Source organism: Arvicola amphibius, chromosome 12, assembly GCF_903992535.2.
Source record: "Arvicola amphibius chromosome 12, mArvAmp1.2, whole genome shotgun sequence".
Taxonomy (NCBI): domain Eukaryota; kingdom Metazoa; phylum Chordata; class Mammalia; order Rodentia; family Cricetidae; genus Arvicola; species Arvicola amphibius.
This window is the reverse complement of record NC_052058.2, coordinates 134,914,672-134,931,487: the sequence shown is the minus strand read 5'-3', so window position 1 is coordinate 134,931,487 and position 16,816 is coordinate 134,914,672. Positions and strand designations below refer to the sequence as shown.

General features: G+C 44.3%; 1 protein-coding gene across 7 annotated transcripts in view; it reads left to right on the top strand.

Annotated features, from left to right (window-relative positions):
* Nucleotides 1-16,816, top strand: part of Oca2 (OCA2 melanosomal transmembrane protein) — a 246,729-nt gene that overhangs the window by 176,316 nt on the left and 53,597 nt on the right. For all 7 annotated transcript variants that reach the window (XM_038313651.1, XM_038313654.1, XM_038313656.1 and 4 more), the window contains 2 exons: nucleotides 475-568; nucleotides 4,691-4,784. In XM_038313651.1, the coding sequence (XP_038169579.1) occupies nucleotides 475-568; nucleotides 4,691-4,784 (188 nt within the window). The remainder of the gene's footprint in view (nucleotides 1-474; nucleotides 569-4,690; nucleotides 4,785-16,816) is intronic.

Genomic DNA, 16,816 nt, shown 5'->3' with positions numbered 1-16,816 from the left:
TTCCATGCATCTGGTGTTCCTTTTAGAAAAAAAATTATATATATATATATATATATATATATATATATATATATATATATATATATTAACAGTTTGGCTATTAAAAATTCTGTGAGGGCCAGTGAAATAGCTTAGTGGGTAAAGGCACTTGCCACCCAAGCATATAAAGCCTGAGAACTTGAGTTTTATCCCCAGAAGCCACAGTTGGAAGGAAGGAAAGAACTGACTCCATTCCACACTTGTGCTGTGATACTGCCACCCCGCCATACACAAGCGCACACGCAAGCACGCGTGCGCGCGCGTGCACACACACACACACATGCACGCACGCACACAAAACAACAACAATTGATGATAATGATAGCTTAATCATAACAACAATAACAAAACAAGGCCCCTCACTTTCTGCAAGTCTGGGTGTGTAGCTCTCACGATTTCTATGATACGTGGCTGCAATGTTCCTTTCCTCCACAGATCCCTGTGCTTCTGAACCTGAGCCAAGACCCTGACATTCGTTTGCCTACACTGCCGCTCATGTACGCCCTGGCCCTCGGTGCCTGCCTGGGAGGTAAGGGGTGCTGACTTCATTGTGAGGAACCACACTGGCACCAAGGGGGCAGACAGAGAAAGAGCCAGTGGCTAGCAAGTCAAAAGCGAATTCAAGAGAAGCCTGATGATTTCCTGATTTCAAAATCTGAACAACCAGAATGCATCTGTTCCTCTGTAAAGCCAGTCAGTATTTGTTTGCCATGTCCTGGCACGGTTTGGGTCCTGGAACCCTAATTAGGAGCAGCAATCAGATGGTCTGGACTCTCCGATAAAGAAGTTAGTACCTGGGAAACTCAGAGCTTGTTATATACAGTTGGACAGGGAGGTGGGGTTATTCCATACACCTGATGGAGGAGGCGGGGTTAGCTAATATGGGTTGAGCAGTCTCTGTAGGGGAACAGTCTTCGGGAAGTAAACATAGAGGGGGAGAAAGCTACGGTGGACATTTTCTTTACACACAGTTATCATTCACATTCAGACCAGAGGGAGGCTTTACCTCCCCTTGAGCCCCAACCAGGGGAAGGCTTTATCACAGCACGTGTCTGAGGCGTTGGTGAACATGTCAGCTACAGATTCATTCATGATTTCACTTGCTCTCTATAACTTCTCACCATGCAGGGTCCGTGGTCTGATGACGGTCACTGCTGATATAGTTCAAAGCTAGCTAGCTTGCTCCCACTATGCGCCTCTAGGCAGCACCCTATCCAATCAGAAGAATCTGCAGTAGACAGTCTTTCTCTCTGGGCTCCACTGCCTAGAAACATTGCGTGGGTGAGTAGGGACTCTACCAAAGAGGAGGAGGGATGATGAGAGACTAATCACAAGCACTGGGGCTGACATCTGAGGAAATAGTGTGAGGTAGAGGTTGTCAGGTGGAACTGGCCGCTGGGTAACACATGAGGGCTCCGGCTGTAGCTGTCTAGAGCCAAGTTGATCTAGAGTTCTTATTGGACAGCTTAATCGCCTGGGGAACACAGGTGGATTATAGAGACTCTTAGATAAGCATATATATATATATATATATATATATATATATATATATATATATCTCGAACATTCTTTGTTGCCTCCAGACATATCCAGATAATCTAGCTTTCTGTGTTCTTTGACTTCTCAGACTATCAAATCAATAGCGTTCTGGTTCATTTATCGGCTCATTTGTGAGGTGGGATTAACATCAGCTAGTGAGGCTTCTAAGACTTCAGGAGACAGCTGATTTATCTAATGCAGTGACTGAGACGGAATCCTACAAAAGGGCAGAATAATTAAAATTTTCCCTTCAGAGAAACAGCTCCAGAAAACAACAACCGAGTTTCTTTCATAGACACATTTAACACCAGCAATGGAAACAAGATCCAAGAACACTTGCGAATTCAGCCCTTAAATGGGATTTTAAAAGATTCAATATAATGCAAACATATGAATTACCTGCTATAATAGCCTGGCATTGTGCTCTGGTGGGGGGGGGGGGGGCCAGGCACTCAACCTAAGATTATAACAATGGATGCGTTCACAATGAGTATGTTCTTGCACGGTGGGAGGCCCTGAGCTGAATGCCAAGGAGAGACCACAGTCAGGGGAGAGAGCAATTAGAAAAGGTGACCCAAGGGAAGGGGTTGGAACAGGAGATCTCCTGGGCTAGCTCCTGATGGGCAAACTTGGAGGGGGCCTCCAGGAGAGACGCTAACACGGACTATTATAGTCAAATATGCTAATGTAGGCTAGAGACTGAGCACCTCTGGGAAGCAGGCATTCGTTACTGAACTGTAAGCTTATTAAGCCCTGAGAACTTTTAGACAGAGTCATTGGAAAATGCTCATTCCTGGCCCACTGAACACTTAATGTGCTGGGTGTTAAGTGTACACCAACTCTGCTCATCATCTGACGGGATTTATGATGCAAAATACCTAACATAAAAGTTTCCCTCTGAGCCATGTTGAAGGGTCACCAGATACACCTTCAGCACACTTTTGTGATGTCATTTGCACCCAGTTCCATAGCTCGTTCCATCACTTTAAACTAAAACTCCAAGAGGAAGCAGTAGCTTCATTAGCCCCGGGTTTAACAATTTTGATGAACACTTTCAGTGGAAGCTTTTGATTGGCTTTGGAAATAAATGTATTGCTCTGTGAACTGGGGAACACAGACCAGGCAGTTGGAACTAAAACATATTTTACTTGTCTGACTACCGTGGCTGCTTTTCCTGTAGCCCTGATAAAGAACTCCGACAAGGGCAACTTATTGGAAGAAGCATTTATTCTTGCTCACAGTTCAAGGTACAATCATCAGTCATGGCGGGGAATCAGGGTAATGGGAACTAGCAGTGTCTGCTGGCTGGTTTTATGTCAACTAGACATAAGCTAAGGTCATCAGTGAGGACAGAGCTTGAGCAAATGCCTCTGTAAGATCAGGCTGCAGGCAAGCCTGTAGGTCATTTTCTTAATTAGTGATTAATGCAGGAGGGCCCAGCCCATTGTGGGTGGTATCACCTCTGGGCTGGTGGTCCTGGGTTTTCTAAAAAAGCAGGCTGAGCAAGCCATGATGAGCAAGCCAGGAAGCAGCATTCCTCCATGGCTTCTGCATCAGCTCCTGCCTCCAGGTTCCTAGCTTGTTGGAGTTCCTGCCTCAACTTCCTTCAGGATGGAAGTGTCAGCCAAATAAATCATTCTCTCCCCAACTAGCCTTTGGTCACAGTGCTCATCACAGCAATAGAACCCCTAGAACACAGCGCCTGGTCATGTTCCATTGGTGGTCAGGAGGCAGAGAATCATGAATTTTGATGCTCAGTTCTACTTTCCACGTACCCAGCTTGGAATCCCAGCCAGGGTACAGTGATACCCATAGTGGGTGGGTCTTCCTTCCTTAATTAAAAGTCAACATAATCTCCCCCCTACACATCCAGAGGCATATCAACCCAGGTGGTTTTTGTTTCTGTAAGGTTTACAATTAAAATTAATGATCACATTTGGCAAGAAGGCAGTCTCATTTGTCAGGCCTCTAGGCCCAGAATGGGACCAGACAGACAGACAGACAGATAGAAAGGTGATAGTGTGGCTACATCTAAGAATAACACCTAGGAAGGTGGTCTGGGCTGGCAAAACAATGACTTGTACATTGCTACGTGGTCCAGTCCCTTCGGATGCTCTGTGTCTACCCATGAGAACCCTAGACATCCTTAAGCTCATCCTCTTTAATGTTGCTCTAGAGTCAGAAGCCTTGGTTCAAGTTCAGGGCTTGTCACCCGTCACCGGACACCATGGCAAGCTTTCCAGTCTCCCTCACAGTGCTTCCTTTGTGAGGACACCAGAGCCCTTCCATCTCTCTGTTTTGACGTTTCCGGTTTCGGAAGTATAATGTCCTCCTGCTCGCATACTACAGTGGCTCCAGAGCAGGGTTCTCTGCTTACTAACCCTCAGGGTTAGCTCTTCCTCTACTGTCGAGGCACTGATGTCAGACCTGAGCTAAGCTGGTGGGGCCTCGGTTGTGCGCTTGAATACCAATGGCTCCAATTAGGCAGAAAGAAGAGGCTCTTGGGCTTGGTTGTGTAAGACTTTCTTGAATGAATCGCTATGTGTCGGGGAGGAGAAAAGGTGGGAAGAATGACCTGATGGGATTGCCTTGGTGGTTTGCTCCACCCGGACGGTGAGGGCTGGCATAAGTGCCCGTGTGCACAGCGTGTCCTTTCCCACCATTTGCACAAAGAAAGATTACTCAAGGAAATGTTTACACGAAGAAAATGCCCATCTATGAGCAAAATTGGGTTATGCAAAAGTTTCACCTGATGTTACCCTTTTCATCTGCTGAAAGAATTTCTTAGCAGATGTCTGAGCCTAGAGTCCAGAGGTTCCTGGCTAAGATCTTGCTATACTGTTTTAAAAAGGACACACATGTATTCCCACCCATGGTTGTTTGCTTTGCTTGCATTTTTCTCTAAAAGATGTATATTACCTGATTCCAACTGGGACCTTTTCAAATAGATAACTCACTATCTGGTTGGCAGTGTCTCTGTGTTTCCAGACACTCCAAAGCATTGACTTTGACGGTCATTATCACATCACAGCCTTTGAACAGAAGAAAAGAGCAAAGATCAGGTTCCATGATGAGCTTGGCTGTTACTTGATTTTCTGATTTCTGATTCCAGGTAACGGGACACTGATTGGAGCATCTGCCAACGTTGTTTGTGCAGGAATTGCAGAGCAGCATGGGTATGGATTCTCTTTCATGGACTTTTTCAGGTACTTTGTCATTTAAGATGTCTCTTCAATACCATGTTCTTAAACTAATTTAATTTAAAAAGTGCACCAATGCATGCCGCTAACCACTTGGATATTCATGATTTGGTGATTAAAGACTTTGGTGCAGGTGAGACCAGCTCAGAACAAGGCACATTGGTTACTAAGATTAGCTTCATCATAATCTGAATGTTTTGGGTTGAATCAATGGCTAAGAAAGGGTTGTAAGCTTTCTGGACTCTTCTTAATTTTATGCTTTGAAAGCTTAGTGGGAACAGATCATTAAGGTGGCGAGTGCATTAGAGAAAAGATGCTAGCAAGGGCCTGGGAATAGCACTGGAAACTAGGACCGTGCTAATCATGCTGGAGGCAGTGGGTGTTCCGTGTGTGAGCACTCCACAGGAGGACTGCATGGAGATGGACCCAGTGCTGTCAGGAATGCAGCTGATACTTACAAAAGAAAACCTGTCCTGTGGGGGGCTAGGCTCTTCTCTGCACTTGGTTGCCTGTGTGCCTCTGTTTCCACGGCCCATGTGTACTTTTCAAGCAGAGAAGGGAGAGGAATGGAAGCCAGCGGTCCATGTGAAATGGTCCTGCCGAAATGACCTGTATTTGGTGATGAGTCATAAAACTACAGCTTGGTATATGCACAGGAATAGACTTCTGCCAACCCTCATGTGAGGAATTCTAACGTGCTACCGAGAGACAGACAGACTATGGCTCTCGGAGACAGTCATCCCTACCCTAGAAGCTTGTTCTTCTGCAAGGTAATTCTTGCCCAGGTCTGAGCTTGAGCAAGAACCCTGGTTGTCAAACCTCCTTGAGGACTAAGAGTGGTGTCTTAGTCTATGTAATATGCAAGACTCCCTGGAGGACCAGATAAGCTTACAGAATGGGTACGGTAGCAGGGAAACCACGGTTAACTGCAGAGTGGAGAGTCTCAGTGAGTTCTCTGCCCATGAGATGAATGCGAGCCTCTGAAGTTCCAGTCTGGCACTGAAGGCCTAGAAGATTCCTGGATAGTCACTGGTATCCAATTCATACTGGAAGGCAAAAGGATCTGGAGTCTGCTGTCTGCAGTGAGTAGCGAGCTGTGCTTGCTTAGGAAGAAGTGAAGGCAGGGCAGCAGGCAACTTCTTTTTCCTTGGGCCCTTTTATATGTGAACTAGGGGTCAAGCCACTTCAAGGGTCGACCCGCCCTCCAAGTAATCCCTCTTTGGAAATGCCCTCACAGACATATCCTGAGCTGTTACTTTTATACAATTCTAAATCCAGTCAAGCTAAAGATATTCAACCACATCTCCTTAAGTCCTCTAAATTATGATAATGACAGCATTGTAACTACTCCTAAGATGATATGGGTATCTCCTATACAACGTGGAATTCACTAATTCTTTCCACGAATATGTGACGTCTTTTGAAGAATACTTACTCTTTGTATATCCCATAAGTTAAATACGATAATATAGATTTAACAATACTGAAGTACTGATAGTTGATGTTATGTTACGTGGTAAAAGAATAGAAGGGGAAAACATGGATATTTACTTAATATGTTAATATATATACACAAACATACTCCCCTTTAAACTTTATTTTATGTGTGTGTTTTGCCTGTGTATTTTTATGTGCCGCACAAGTATATCTAGTCCTTAAGGAAATCAACATAGGACATTGGATCTTTTGGAACTGGGGTTCTAAATAGCTGTGAGTGTTGGGAATTGATCCTGGGTTCTCTGCAAAATAAGCACGCTTAACCACTAAGCCATCTTTCCATCCCTACAAACACATTTTTAACAAAACAGAAAAGAACCGTTCATAGCATTTATGTTCCTTTATTGTACTGTTTGGATCGGGTTGTATTTCCCATTGAACTTAACCAGAAGGCTCAGGAATCCTAAGTGATGCCCTATAAACTGCTTGTACTCCCTATATAATCTTACTTCTGTTGTGTGATAGAAGTCCAGTTGCCCACAGGTCACCAATCACACCTGCCATTACTATGACTCCTACTTTATCTTGTTGACTCAAGGACGCAAAGAATCCAAAGTAACCACGGGGGAGTCTCAGGATTCAATTTAGTGGAGATAATATCATGCTTCCTTCTAGGAACCATGTGTTCTAGGCCAGCAGAGGGAAAGGCTGTTGGAATAAGAAAGAAATAACGATTGTGCTAGGGTGTGACTTTATTCACGGCTGTCTCGTCACACGTGACCCAGGCAGTTCAAGTTTAAAACTCTCCTTAATATTTAAGTTCCAACACTTCTAAAGTCTCAAGTTTCTTCTGGGATGAAAAAGAAACGTTTAGTTAAGAGCCTGTGTAAAACCCAAAAGTAAGTAATGTACTTTTGATATGTAACAGCACAGAATAAATAACCTGATTCTCAAACGACAGCAAGGAAAGACTAGAAACAGCCCCAGGCCTGGCATCTAGAACTCCAGATGGCATAATTCGTGCTCTGCCTGCTTTGCTGAGCTTGGCCCCCTCAGCTCTGTTCATGTGGTTTGTCTCTTGGGCCAGACAATTCATGGCCTTGGGCTTTGCTTTGTAAATGCCACACATTTCTGGAATCTCCGATCATTGATCATTTGGTATCGTGGCTGAAACTTAGGCTTCAAGTTGATCGTGTCTTCGTTCAGGGAACTCAACCCTACCTGACATTCCCCTAACTCACAGCCTTCTGAAGCCTTGGGCAAGAGCTTTTATAACCCATACCCTTCGCTCGTGTAGGCCTACAAAGTCAGCTCAGTGTGGGCGATGATTTCAAGTTCTGTTGCCTCTAGAGACGCCATCGGCCTCTTCCTATTAGAGCTTTCATGGTCATGAGCGCTGAGGCAGCTGAACCTGGATCAAAAACCTTCTGGGAAGTTGTTTGTGAGTAGGGAGCCTCTTGGTAGTATTCTCAGGCCCCTTTCCAACAATTTTGCCCTGCAGCCTTTGATGGGTCCCTGCCTGCCGTTAGGACATTCTGTTGTACCAGTGCAGAGTCTGTGGTGGCCCTCGAAAAATGGTAATCCTTTTGACATTGTAGCTCTTTTGTCAGAACCTGTCTTGTTGGAAACTTTAAACTTATTTAAGGTTCTTTAATTACCAAACTGTATTTTCTCTATTTTATTTTTTTTTTGCTCTACTTTTCTGTTAATTGTAAACCTGGCTAAGTCACGGCAGCCCCAAGGTTATCCTGTCTTGAAATTTTCTCTAGCAGGCAAATCAGTCCATTGCTTTGAAATATGGCTTTATGAGAAATTTTAACAAGTGGGGAAACATGCTGTCAGATGTTCTGCTACGATGTCACACAAGGGACCTGCAGCGTGATTTCCGTCAGAGTCCTCTTTCCCCGAAATCTCACTAACGCTGCTATCAGTAGCTGTATTGCTATCAGCGTTCTCCTACGGTCCCAGCAGAATGATCCAGGAAAATCTGCTGACAGCAGTCTGGAACATCTCTAGGTCACAGCTCCAAGCTCGGGAACATCTCTAGGTCACAGCTCACAATTTCTCCCCTACAAGCCAACCCAAACAACAAACTGCGTACCTAATTTATTAGATTAGTGTACACACGAGGCCTTGGTTACCTATCCATGTCCACTTGCACACTGGAGAGGCACAGCACACACTGGTTACTCGGCTCACGAAGCTGAATCGTTCATCCCTTCCAATCCGATGCCGAAAACCTGCACGTTCCCGGAGAGCCTCTCATGCTTAGTCCGCGTCCGAAGACTGATGTCTGCAGAGGATCACAGCATCAGTGACAGACACAGCTGCTCAGAAAGACATGAGGGCAGATGCGCGGGCACTGCTTCTTCTGAAAACCTCTTTACATACTCAGGGTTTGGAAAATTTTGCCCACTGTGAGGTCAACTTTCCTTCCTCAGTTTATCTTGTCTAGAAATGTGCTTACAGACATACCTAGAGATGGATTTTCTAGGTCATTCTAGCACTCAAAACCAACTGTATTTTCTTTTTTTTTTTTTTTTTTTGGTTTTTCGAGACAGTGTTTCTCTGTGGCTTTGGAGCCTGTCCTGGAACTAGCTCTTGTAGACCAGGCTGGTCTTGAACTCACAGAGATCCGCCTGCCTCTGCCTCCCGAGTGCTGGGATTAAAGGCGTGCGCCACCACCGCCCGGCTCCAACTGTATTTTCTATTGCTGTATCACAACATACAAGACCCGGTAACATGCAAAAAATCGAGGTTCGTTTAGCTCAGAATTCTGGGAGCTGAATATCTAAAGCATCGGCCATTGGATGTGCTTGGCATCCAGTGAAAGGCCTGCTTGCTACATAATAACATGGAAAAGGGCATCACAAGATGAGACAGGGCAAGTGTGCCAGAGAGCAGTTATTTTTCTTTTATAACAAAGCCATTTCCTCAATAGTACATCAATTTATTAATGCACGAGGTCATTCCACTTAAGAGAGAGGACTCCAGATGGCTCAGTCACCTCCCAGTGGCACAAGATCATTCCATTTAATGACTCAGTCGCCTCCCAGTGACGTCACTTCCAAACATTTAACATGTGAATTTGGAGACAATGAAAATGTGAGGGACATAGTCCAAAATAGTAAGTTGTCCTCATATAAAAAAGAATGATAACTTTGGGGAGATATATTATATTAGACATTTCACCAGTTTATGAGAAACGAACAAGACTATAAATTTTTCCAAGACGTTAACTTGAATGACACTTGTGGGAGTCTGAGATACAGGAAAGAGACAGCGAGCGGGTGCTCAAACCAGCGCAGGTGCTAACTGTACATCTTCCCACTGGACTCTGGGCACACAGCTGATCCTGCGAGCAGGTGTTCAAACCCGTGTAGGTGCTAATATCTTCAGTGCAAAATTTAATGCTCCAATTCATTCCTGTTCAGACTTGCATCTGCCTGTGCTGATAATGCAGAGGAATCCTAAATGTGAAGAATTGTTTCAATACTAGCCATGGCAGTGGTCTCGGCAGGATGGTTCGCTTCATGCTGCTAACTTCTCATTTCCATCATGAAGATCAGGGAAGACCCAGGCACTGAGTGCAGACGAGAAGGGGTACACAGATGAGCACTCTCATGGACAACAGTGGCGGGCAGAGATCTGGACTTGACAGACCAGCTGTCCCTCATGTCTGGGCTCTTAATTTCTGAAGAGCTAGAAGGCTGTCCCCTAAATGTTCTTCATTGGCCACCCAAGCACAGAACTCACTGGCCTCTCTGTCTCCTTTCTACCTTCAGAGACCAGCAAGTCCTCGTGGAGATTTTGAGACCCTGGTTTGGTCTCTCAGGGATGGAGGACAGGCCTGTGCCTCTTGGGACACGTGGAGTTGCCTATAGTTCAGTATCAGTAGGTGGTACGTGTGCTTGTCGCCACCGTGGGAAGCTGGGATGACTTGCACACAGGAACCAGTTGACCTTAGGAATCGAGCTAACCTGCTGGTCTATCGCCACAAGTTATTTAGCCCTATGAATCACATTTGAGCTCCTGAACTGAGATGGAATGTACCCATGGTCCAGGGCCACCAGTGCTTAGCAACTTGGTGAGGTCCTGTTTCAAAATCAAAAGCTAAAAGCAGGGGTATGGTTCAGAAGTAGAACTCTTATCTAGCATGCATGAAACCTTTAGTTCAAAGTCCATCAAAAACAAAGCAAAACAAACAAGCAACAAAATATCCTAAGTTGAGCACATCTTCAAGTTAAATGCCATCCAGTCTTGTGTTTCAATTTTTAAAATCGTTCATTACAGTTTGTTTATAGAAAGGAAGAACTTCTGAATTACATGCCTTGACTACACTTATTTATTCTATGTACATGAGTACTTTGCTGCATACATGTAGGTGTATCACGTGGGTGCTTGCTATCCAAAGCTGCTAGGAAAGGGCGTTACACTCTCTGGAACTGGAGTTATGGGGTTCTAACCCATAGATGGGGGATGGATATCAAACTCACATTATTTGCAAAGGTAACAGGTGCTCTTAACCACTAAGCCATCTCCAGCCCTTGACTTCCCTCTAGTTCTCTTCCATATCTTAAATTCTGCAGAGGAATTGTAGATGTCCTTTGGCTTCTTGTTGTCACCTATGTGGTCACTAGTGAGTCTGTTTTCTCCTTAGTTCTTCTCCATCTACCTGCTGATTGATTAATTTCTGCTTTCTAAACAGAGAGCCTGTATGAATTACTCTTCCTTGGTGGTGTGGGAAGTCCTTCTGGCTATGTGTTGCTTTTATTGGCTAATGAATAAATCTGTTTTGGCCAGTGCCTTAGCAGAAGAGAGCTAGGTAGGGAAACTAAACTGAATGCTGGGAGAAAGAAGGCAGAGTCAGAGAGAAGCCATGTAGCCCCGCTAGAGACAGATGCCAGGTGGAACCTTGCTGGTAAGTCACAGCCACACAGATTAATATAAATGGGTTAATTTAAGATATATGAATAAGACAGAAATATGCTTAACCTATTGGTCAAAGAGTACCACAAATAATAGAGCTTCTGTGTGATTATTTCGTGGTCTGGGCAACTGGGAACAAAGAAGCGGCCTCTGCCTGCACCTTGGTTTTTCCTGTTTGTTTGAGATCTACCATTAATACTAGTGCATGCTTACCACTGGCTCATTTCCCCCTAGGACAGCTTAGTATCTTGATGATTGAAGTTAATACATATTTTTTAAAGTAACTTTGTTTGTTTGTTTATTATTTAATGTATATGGATGTATGCTTGTAAACCACATGAGTGCCTGATGCCCATGGAGGCTGAAGAGCACATTGGGTCCCCTGGAACTGGAGATGCAGATGGTTATGAGCCTTCGTATAGGTGCTAGGAGCTGAGCCCAGGTCTCCTGAAAGAGACACCAGTGCTCTTAACTGGCAAACCATCTCTCTAGCCAGATGGATGAGGTTAATATCGAGCAGCTCCTATACAGAGTATTCTGTGAATTCCTGTGGACTTACGGCAGACGTTAGATATCCTTACTACCTGACAGGGCTGGCTTCTGCTTGGGTATCTGAAGACACTACTTCATCACCTCCTCCTTCACGTGCTCTTCAGTTTGTTTTCCTGTTTCTCTGATAAAATTCCCTGACGAAAGCATCTTAAGGGAGAAAGGACTTATTTCTGCTCACTGCTCAAGGACAGAGTCTCTCTTCGGGGAAATCCTTATCAGCGGGAGCTTGAGGCAGCCGGACGCAGCGTGCAGTGGTTGGGGGCAGAGAATGATGGACACTGCCCAATATCTTTTCCTCTTTTTCTTTTTCTGTAGGACAGATCCACACATTTCTCTAATGAATCTCCATTGTTTCCACCTTCATTCTCCTGTCCCTTCCTTCCCCTCTCCTATTGAAACCCTTCTTCCCAACATGTCCGTCGACTACTTTCATGTATTCGTTTTGTGTGTGACTCATGGAGTTTCATTTGAATATCTTGCCCGAGCTAGGGTGCTCACCAGAGCTTAATGTACCCGAAGTGATATCACCAAAGAAAATGGCACTCCTTCCCTAACAATCTTTAACTGCCAGTCTATGGGGCCTTATGGGCTGCTACCCATCTATGAAGAAATGTTGGTGGGCCTCACACTTGCAGGTCGTATGCAGACAACCCAGCTTTGGTGGCTTCATGAAGTGTGACAGGTATGTCACACCCAGATGTCTTTTTGCTGCATGCCTTTCTGTCCTAGGATCTTATAAGCGTTCCATTCCCCCATCCATGATTTTCCTTGAGTTGTGTGTGTGTATGTATGGATGTATGTGTGTGCATGTATACATGTGTATATGTGTGCATGAACATGTATGTATGTGCGATGTGTGTGTGCATGTATACATGTATATATGTATGTGCATGCACACATGTGTATGTGTGTATGTATGTGTGTATGCATGCATGCGCACGCACGTGCGCGCACAGAGCCATCTTACCCCTTTTCTCTTTTGTTAAAAAGTTCGGGATCCCTGTCCTGGAAATGATTCTCTCCACAGGTGGTGGTCTTCCTGTCTCAATTAACCTGATCAAGATAATTCATCACAGGCTGCCCAGAGCCCAGCCTTTACCCGGATGTTGCCTTCACCTCCAGAGGTGAGGCTGTCCCCAGGTGATTCTCGATTCTGTCCTGTTGACAATGAATGCCAGCCAACTCACATTTCTGAGAAGTCATGAATTTTGTGACATTGCTAAGTTTCTTGTTCATTTTGCTGTAGGCCTGGAGAATGTAAAAATTGGTCTTTGGACTCTCAGTTTTATTAGAATGTCCTCTGGTGTCCTGTGGACTTTTCACCCTGTAGGATTTGGTCTTGTTTCAGTTTCACAAAGTTTTCTAGGCTCGCAGATTTAAAAATGTGTTATATTCCTTGGTTTCTAACTCTCTTTATGTAGAGTCTTACTGTCTCTTATTTAATTTAATTTTCATAAAAAATGTGAGAGTGTTTACTTTGTTACACTGGCATCCTTTATTACATTTTCACTTGACTTTATTCTTTCTGTAGCATCTTTGATTTTAATCTTCATTTCTAGCATAATTGGGTCTTTACTTAGAATTCTCACTTTGTATGTTTGTCTGTTTCTGTTCTTAGTGTTTAAGGTTTGATTCAAGTTACTTTTTCAACACCGTCAGCTCCCCTCGCTTTTGAGGATATATCATTTCTGCAGAGTACATTAATTTACATTCGGCTCTTGGGAAACCTCTGTGTGGGGCTTTGTGTTTGGATTTTTAGAGTCTCTTTGAGTCTGGATTCTTGTACTTCATGGACAGGCTGCCAGCTGGGGTCAGGTCCACCATTCACGTTTATCCGCAGTCTTTGGCCTTCTCCATAGACTGCAGTTTCTGTCTTCTGAGTTTATTTCTCTATAGCTTTGAGAGGTAACTAATCCACTAATAGTTTGTTTCTTTCATCTTACAGTGTTCTCCATTTCCTTATTGCTTTCCCTGTTGTGAGCCCCACACTGAGGGCTGTCTGTCGGGGTCCAGCCCCCACAGGTTCGTACGTTCCAGGGTAGGGGCATGTGGATTAGAAATATTAAAGAGAATAAACAGAGATGCAAAAGAAATAGACAGAGACACAGAATAGAGTCGGGAGAGCAACCCAGTGAATACTGGACCCGCCCACATTTATTTTTCATAGGCTTTATATACCCCAATGCAAAGAGGAGGGGGAAGGCAAAGACCTTTTTACTAAAATGCAAGGAACAAAGTGAACATATTCTCAAATACCCAAAGCATCAAGTAACCATACCCTAGTTCAAAACACCCTATTAGCAGCCACACCCTGAATCAAACCTGTCAGCCATCTTGAAGGAGCAAGAATAGGCCTGAACTCTGACCTTTGGTCAAGGCAGAAGGAATCCGCATCATGGGCTCTGACATTTCCCCCTTCCTCTCTCAGTCCTGAGTGGATGCACGAGTCTGTCTTGTTTTCTGTCTTTTCCTGGAATAAGGATGCTGCCAAAGCTGTCATTTCGAGCTCAGGGGATGGCTTCTCTACATCCTATGCTGTTTGCAGCAATTCTTTATTCAGGTAGGCCTTCCTAGGTCTGGCTGTTTCTCAACTTTAGAAACTTGACTGCTTTTTTTTCTCTTTTGACTGAGTTTTTCCAGCCTCTACTGGTTCTTTACAGGTGCATGAGGGGAGAGACAATCCTGATGAGATCTAATGTTTGTTCATGGCCCCTTCTGTTCCCCCCTGGACTGAGAGGCGTGAGATCTATGTGGTTTAGTACGTCTTTCAGGTTGATGCATGCATTTATTGTGACTGCTTTCACGGTGCCTTCCAGAGATCCACCCTCCTTTTGAAAACAGGGATATCATTAACCCTGTTTTGTACCTCTGTTCTTCTGCTATGCCCATATGCCCTACCCCCTCTACCCAAGAGCATCTTCTCTATACTTCCTGGAAAGAATAACCCCTCTTTTTTCCTTGAAGATAATTATGTAAGAGTAGAGATTATTCTGATGCTCTATTCTTTTACTAACTAGAAATGCAGTCTCTTTTGCACCTTCCCACAGGGAAATAGAACACCCCTTTCCACCTCTACTCACATGGTCTACACATATACAAAGGACTGCTTTATAAATTGATAATGTAGACTTCTTGCTATCTCTTTAAATGTGGAGCCGTGTAAAATTAATTTTTTATGGAATCGAGTTTCTGTAAAGTCTGTCTCCAGATTTTTGTTTTCTTTTGAAATCTATTGGAGCATAACTAATTTCTATGAGGCTCTAAAAAATGAGCTTGCTGACAAAATGAAGCAAAAAGTGAAAATATATCTGAAAAATGAGGTGTTGAGAAAACACTAATCCTGAGGCATATTTAAGGACGATGTGGCTTTGCTTATTGTTACCACCGGGCAGCACTGTCAGAATAAGATTTTTTGTAGATTTATAATGCCCACTTAGCCGCTGCTTCAGGGACCTCTGGCTAGACATTTCCATTTCCTCAAAGGTCACAGTAGATGCTAATGTAATACAGGGTCATTTCTAAAGGAGCATTGATTGTACTGCATGCACAGCCTTATGGCACCAGAGGCAGACACCTTCCTTCCTCCCAAGTCCTGAAATCATACATACGAGATCAATTGTTTTTAGATGTGAATTTCAAACTTGGTCTCATCTACATATTTTGCCAAAGAAAAGGAGAAAAGGAAGGAAGACAGAGAAGGTCATTTTCCATGTGGTCCTTGAGATACTGGAAAAGTAGACACCTGTCTTCTTGGAGAAACAAATACTTTGTATTTCTAAATTTCATCCATCGTTATCATCGTCACCACCACCATCACCATCATTTTGTGTGTGTGTGTGTGTGTGTGTGTGTGTGTGTGTGTACCATAGAGCATGTGCAGGACTTAAATCATCAGGCTTGTAAGATCACTTTAATCTGCAGTGTCCCTTTGCTAACCCAGGGCGACAGTTTTTAGCGCCATTTGGACAAAGTCATGTATCATTCATGTTCTTAACAATAACACGAGACCCCCCCCCCCCGTTGATTTGTGCTAAGACTTCAGTTGAGGGATGATACAACTTGGGCATCTTGAATAACATGCTACTGATCAGCCATCTTGAGAACGATTCTTGTTAATGGGGCAGGTTCTGGGCAGGTGGTGAGCTCTGGAGGGCTACGTGAGACAAAGGCAAAAGCTTCCTAGACAGACAAAGGAAGCTTCAATGCCCAGATGTTCATGGGAGGGTGCAGGAGAGGTGACCCAGAAAATCTTTGGCAACCATTTATTCCTTTTCATATTTTTCTTTTATTCTTCTCTCATATCTCACATCCCTTCCCTCCACTCTTCCCTTTTCCACCCAACCTCCCCTCTCCCCAGATCCACTTCCCTCCCATTTCCCTTCAGAAAAAGATCAGCCTTCCAGGGATAGCTACTGAACATGGCCTAACAAGTCATACTAAGACTAGACACAAACCCTCATATCAAGGCTGCACAAGGCCCTGGAGGAGGAGGAAAAGAGTCCCAAGAACAGGCAAAAGAGTCAGAGACACACCCACTGTTGGGAGTCCCACAAGAACATCAAGCTACACAACCATAAAGTATATAGCCATATGGGATAGATGTTTGTCAGTTCAGTCACTGTGAGCTCCTATGAGCCCTGCTTAGTTAATTTTGTGGGCCATTTTCGTGGTGTCCTCTACTCCTCTGGCTCCAACAATTCCTCCTTCTCGTCGTCCTCGTCCTCCTCCTCGTCCTCCTTCTCGTCGTCCTCGTCCTGCTCCTCCTCCTCCTCGTCCTTGTCCTCCTCGTCCTCGTCCTCATCCTCATCGTCTTCCTCCTCCTCCTCCTCCTCCTCCTCCTCCTCCTCCTCCTCCTCCTTCTCTTCTTCTTCTTCTTCTTCTTCTTCTTCTTCTTCTTCTTCTTCTTCTTCTTCTTCTTCTTCTTCTTCTTCTTCTTCTTCTTCTTTCTTCTTCTTTCTTTCCCCTGGGTCTCTGCCCAGTGTTTAGCTATAGGTCCCTGCATCTGCTCCTATCAGTTGCTGGATGAACACCCCTCTGAGGATGCTTATAATAGGCACAGATCTATGACTACAGCAGAATATCATTAGGAATCATCTCATTGACTTTTTTTTGCCAGTCAT